This window comes from Nicotiana tomentosiformis, chromosome 4 (genome assembly GCF_000390325.3).
Source record: "Nicotiana tomentosiformis chromosome 4, ASM39032v3, whole genome shotgun sequence".
Lineage (NCBI taxonomy): Eukaryota > Viridiplantae > Streptophyta > Magnoliopsida > Solanales > Solanaceae > Nicotiana > Nicotiana tomentosiformis.
The window spans coordinates 14,292,931-14,298,930 of record NC_090815.1 but is presented as its reverse complement, the minus strand read 5'-3'; the positions used below and the strand labels follow the sequence as shown (position 1 = coordinate 14,298,930).

The 6,000-nt window shown below is 41.6% G+C and overlaps 1 protein-coding gene across 1 annotated transcript; it reads left to right on the top strand.

The window, feature by feature from the left end:
* Window positions 1–520: 520 nt before the first annotated feature.
* On the top strand, window positions 521–1,354 carry LOC138909297 (uncharacterized). Its single transcript, XM_070200481.1, has 3 exons — window positions 521–619; window positions 671–1,099; window positions 1,238–1,354. The coding sequence occupies exons 1-3, from the start codon at window positions 521–523 to the stop codon at window positions 1,352–1,354; spliced, it is 645 nt and encodes a 214-aa protein (XP_070056582.1).
* The last annotated feature ends 4,646 nt before the right edge of the window (window positions 1,355–6,000 follow it).

Below are 6,000 nucleotides of genomic sequence, written 5' to 3'. Positions count from 1 at the left end.
TCTAGAGATTGATAATCCCAATTAAAAGGGTTCAACCTAGAGATAGTAATAACCCGACTTGATCTTTTATCAACTATTTTGTGCAATACCCATTTGGACTTGAGAAAGTCAAATTGGGCAAAATTAGTCTCTTACTGAGAGGTATTGAGTGGGTAATTGAGGGTTGATAGTTATAATACACCCCGATCAACAAAACAAGCATTTCTAAGGCAAACACCTAGGTGATGGTCATAGCCCTAGGCTTTTTACAAAATTTGAAAAACAACAAAAATAATTTCTTAGTTTCATTTCTTAACTTTGCAATCTTAGCTTAAATTAGACATAGAATCAACCCCAATTTGTGGAAGTGTAAATTGAGGTGGTTCAAACTTACGTACTACAATATATACGCCTAACTCCCATATATAACTCCCTGTAAAAATCGATCCCGACTCTTGTTGGGTACTATTATTGAAATCGACCATTTTATAACCTTGAATTGAGGTATGAAATTGGACAAGATCAGCGCCCGAAGCAGTTGATGGCTGTGAGTCTGAGAAATGGTAGAGATCTTGATTTAGAGCAAGAAATTGCTCGCGGGAGCCGACCAACTGAGATACTTGTGACAGTACCAATTGAGGTAGATGAGTCAACTGAGCTAACAGAAGTAAGAGTGCAGCCAACCCAATAGGAACTAAACAAAGAAAATGAGGTTGCAAAGGAGACTAAGAAAGTGCAAGAAAAGGTATTAGAAAAAGTGCCTAAGCAGGATCTAACTCAAGCCACAAGAAAGAAGCGACCTCCAGCACCTTTCCCACAGAGGTTGGCCAAATATCATAAGGATGAGCAATATAAGAAATTCATGGAGATGTTAAAGCAGATTCAGGTGAACATCCCATTGATTGATGCCTTAAGGGAGATGCATGGTTATGAAAAAATGATGAAGGACTTGATGCCTCGCAAGTTCGACTTTCAAGACTTGTCCACTGTTACACAGACTCAGACATGTAGTGTTGTCGTGACAAGACCCATAGCCGAGAAGCTATCCGATCAAGGGAGTTTCATAATTCCGTGCACCATAGGCAGCTATGCTTTTTCTAAAACATTGTATGATTTGGGGGTGAGCATAAACTTGATGCCCTTGTCTATATATAAAAGGTTAGGTATTGGAAGGGCAAGACCCACATCCATGTTACTACAACTAGCCGACTGAACGGTGAAAATGCCATCAGGTATACTTGATGATGTACTTGTGCAGGTTGGAAAGTTTGTGTTTCCGGCAGATTTTGTCATTCTGGACTGCCAGGTTGATGAAGAGATTCCCATAATTTTAGGAAGGCCATTCTTGGCCACAGGGAGAGCTCTGATTGATTGAGAGAATGGGGAGCTAAAGATGAGACAGAATGGTGAAGAAATAACGTTGAATGTGCAAAAGTCTATGCGGCGACCTAGTGAGTTTGCTAATTGCTCTTTGATTGAAGCTGTGGATGTGATTCTGGAGGAGGAAGAGGAGGCACTGAACGCAAAAGACCCCCTCGCAGTCTGCTTGATGAACTTAGAAAAGATAGATGGTGAGGACTTGGCGGAGTGGGTTTTGGCCCTTGAAGGCCAAGGATATTGGAAAAGAGAGCTCCAATTTCTAGCCTTTACACTTAGAAAAAAGAAAGACCCTTCCAGCTAAGCCACCAACTGAAGAGCCACCAAAGTTGGAGCTAAAACCGTTACCGTCTCACCTCAGGTATGCCTTCTTAGGACCTAGTTCGACATTACCTGTTATTATCTCATCTGGTTTGTTAGATGTGCAGGTAGAATAACTTTTGCAGGTTCTGAAGGAGTGCAAGACTGCAATTGGGTGGACCATTGCAGACATAAAGGGTATCAGCCCAATATTTTATATGCATAAGATTCTACTAGAAGATGGGCACAAACCTTCCAGAGAACATCAAAGAAGGATGAACCCTAACATGAAAGAAGTAGTGAAGAAAGAAGTGATCAATTGGTTAGATGCGGGAATCATCTTCCCTATCTCTAACAGCAATTGGGTTAGCCCAGTTCAATATGTGACAAAGAAGGGTAGAATGACTATAGTGCAAAATGAGAACAACGAGTTGATCTCAACAAGAACAATCATGTGATGGCGAATCTGTATGGATTACAGAAGATAGAACAAGGCCACCCGAAAAGACCATTTTCTGCTGCCATTCATTGATCAGATGTTAGATAGATTGGCGGGGAGGTCCCATTTTTGCTTCCTAGATAGATACTCGAGGTATAACCAGATCTCTATTGCCCCAGAAGATAGAGAGAAAATGTCGTTCACCTGTCCGTATGACATCTATGCCTTTCGGAGAAAGCCATTTCGCCTATGCAATGCACCCATCACATTCCAAAGGTGCATGATGGCCATCTTCACAGATATGGTAAAGGACATAATGGATGTTTTCATGGATGACTTCTCAGTGGTGGGGAACTCATTAGATGACTGCCTTATGAATTTAAAAAGAGTATTGAAGAGGTGTGTGGAGACTAATCTAGTACTGACCTAAAAAAGTGCTATTTCATGGTACATGAAGGTATTGTCTTGGGACACCTAGTGTCAAGTAAGGGCATTGAGGTGGACCGTACTAAGGTTGATGTAATTGAGAAGTTGCCTCCACCCACTTCCGTCAAGGCCATATGAATTTGCCTTGGTCACGCCGGCTTCTATAGCTAACCCTTTGTGTAAACTACTTGAAAAAAATCACCCATTTGTGTTTTCTTATGACTGCAGGGTAGCTTTTGAGGAGTTGAAGAAGAGGCTTGTGACTACACCAATCATAGTGGCACCTGACTAGGAGAAACCTTTTGAGCTGATGTGTGATGCAAGCGACTATGTTGTGGGAGCAGTTCTTGGGCAGCGATTAAATAAAGTTATGCACCCAATCTACTATGCAAGTAGAACCTTGAGTGGTGCCCAACTAAATTACACAGTGACCGAGAAGGAGATGCTAACAGTGGTATTCGCATTTGACAAATTCAGGTCATACCTGATAGGCTCGAAAGTAATTGTTTATATTGACCATGTTGCTCTCAGGTACCTAATTGAGAAGAAGGAGTCAAAGCCGCGCCTGATTCGATGGGTGCTACTACTATAAGAATTTGACTTGGAAGTACGTGACTGAAAGGGAAGAGAAAATCAAGCGGCTGATCACTTGCCTAGGCTGGAAGGAGCAGAGAAGAAGGTTGAGATAGAAGAGATTGTGGAGACTTTCCCGGATTAACAACTGTTGGCCATGAGCCTTGAGGTAGTGCCATGGTATGCAGACATTGTAAACTACTTGGCGAGCAGTATTGTCCCCTATGACCTTTCCTCTGTTCAAAATAAAAAGTTCTTTCGTGATTGTCGCACGTATTATTGGGATGAGCCTTATCTGTTCAGGATTTATGTTGATAACATGATCCGGAGATGTATCCCCGAGACAGACCAATCTTCTATTTTGCAGGCTAGTCACGCATCCCTATATGGTGGCCATTTTAGGGGAGTAAGGACAGTTGCAAAAGTGTTGAAGTCAGACTTCTACTGGCCGACATTGTTCAAAGATGCACACCTCTGGGTGAAGGGTTGTGATGAATGCCAATGGACCGGGAATATTTCTCGTCGACATAAGATGTCCATGAACCCAATTCAGGAGGTGGAAGTGTTTGATGTATGGGAAATCGATTTCATGGGGCCGTTTATCAACTCATATAGCAATAAGTACATATTTGTAGCTGTGGACTATATGTCAAAATGGGTGGAAGTTGTGGCACTCCCTACAAATGATGTTAAGGGAGTCATTGGTTTTTTGAGAAAGAATATACTCACCCAGTTTGGCACTCCAAGGGAAATAATCAGTGATGGAGTCACTCACTTCTGCAACCAAGCCTTCACAAAGTCTTTAGAAAAATATGGGGTTCGTCATAAGGTTGCCACCCCATATCATCCACAAACAAGCGGGCAAATAGAGGTGTCGAACAGAGAAATAAAGAGTGTGTTGACAAAGACCGTGAATGCTACGAGAACATATTAGGCGAGAAAGTTAGATGATGCACTCTGGACCTATCGTATCGCTTTTAAAACTCCAATTGACATGTCGCCAGATAAACTGGTATTTGGGAAAGTGTGTCACTTACCCGTAGAGTTGGAGCATAGAGCTTTATGGGCATTCAGGCAACTGAATCTCGATATGGAAATTACGGGTACAGGTAGAGTCAAAGAGTTGCACGAGCTTGATGTGTTTCTTTACCATGATTTTGAGAGCACAAGGCTATATAAGGAGAGAATGAAGATGATGCATGACAAAAATATTCTTGAGCGAAATTTTAAACCTAGAGACGTGGTATTTCTATATAACTCAAGATTGATATTATTTTCGGGTAAGCTGAAATCTAGATAGTCGGGACCATTCAGAGTAGTGCAGGTGCTCTCAAATGGAGCTACAGAAATTGAGTCCGAGGATAGGGCGAACAAGTTTTGTAATGATCCAACCGGTTATTTTGCTTTCTAGATCCTCGTTCTTCCAAATAAGACTCCTTGTATGTGCTTATACTATTTTATGACCTGCGGGGACGGTTAGATCGGATTTGGAAGGGTTCAGGTTGAAATCGGAACGCTTAGTTCCTTAGTTGGCTTTTAAAAGGCTAAGTTTGATTTTGGTCAACATTTTTAGTAAACGACTTCAGAACCGGGGTTTGACGGTTCCAATATATTTGTATGATGATTTTGGACTTGGGCGTGTGTTCAGATCGAGTTTTGGATGACCCGGGAGTATTTCAGCGCTTAATGTTGAAAGTTGGCTTATTGAAGGTTTAAAAGTTCTTTAAATTTGGTTTGGAGTAGTTTTGGTATTATCAAGGTCCATTTGGGATTACGAGCCTGGGAATAGCTCTGTATGGTGATTTAAGACTTGCACACAAAATTTGGTGTCATTCCGAGTAGTTTAGGTATGATTCGGCACGTTTGGAGCGAGTAGGAAGAACTTGAAGTTCATAAGTTGATCCTATTGGTTTTGGGTTGCAATTCTTAGTTCTAATGATGTTTTCCGCGTTCTGAGGGTACGAGCGAGTCTGTTTTATGTTTATAAACTTGTTGGTATATTTGGACGAGGCCTCGGTGGTCTCGAGTGCAATCCGGACGATGCACAGATAGAATTAGGACTCAAAAGGGTTGTCGGAGCCCGCAGATCCGAGCTTGTGGCCACAGAAGCGGCTTTAGAGCATTTAGTCAAAGGTCGCAGAAGCGGAGAATCACGCGTAGAAGCGGCCTTGCTTCTGCGATGACTAGCCCACAGGTGCACTTGACCAACCGTAGAAGTGGTATGTTGTCCCGCAGAAGCGGCCAGTGCTGGGCCTGGGGAATTCCGCAGAGGCGGACCTTTCTCTGCAGAAGCGGTGCCGCAGATGTGGCCCATGGACCGCAGATGCAAAAGTATTGGAGGCACTGAGGTCCATTTATTTCGGACTTAGGTCATTTTTGGTTCATTTATTTCACTTCTTGGGACAATTTTGGAGCTTCCTAGAGAAAGATTTCCACCTGGCTATTAGAGGTAAGTAATCTCTATCCAATGTAAGTTAAATACATAGATTATGGGTAGATTTTAACATGAATATTTGTGAAAATTATGGGTTTAGATGAACAACCCTAGGTTTTGATAAAATGGGATCTAACCACGAAAATAGTTATGAGATTGAGTAAAAATTATATATTTGAGTTCGTGAGATTATGGGTAACAACTTTCTTCGAAAATTTTCAGAATCCAGGTACGTGGGCACGAGGGTAAGTTTTAAGAATCTTCCAATTTGGGTTGATTATTACTCTAATAGTTAAATTATGAATTTTGAAACATATGTTGATTAATTTATACACCATTTGACTAGTTTCGGATTTTTCGACATGGAGTTGAGGCTTTAGAGCGAATTTGAGACCGGAAAGCGAACTTTGAGACAAGGTAAGTCTCTTGCCTAACCTTGTAAGAGGAAATTTACCCCATAGGTCATTTAAAT

Bases quoted from the DNA above. Each gene is read 5' to 3' on its own strand.
- LOC138909297 (XM_070200481.1), top strand. From the start codon at position 521: ATGGCTGTGAGTCTGAGAAATGGTAGAGATCTTGATTTAGAGCAAGAA. The intron at 620-670 runs GTAGATGAGTCA...CCAACCCAATAG, and splicing joins TTGTGACAGTACCAATTGAG to GAACTAAACAAAGAAAATGA. The intron at 1,100-1,237 runs GTGAGCATAAAC...GTACTTGTGCAG, and splicing joins AAACATTGTATGATTTGGGG to GTTGGAAAGTTTGTGTTTCC.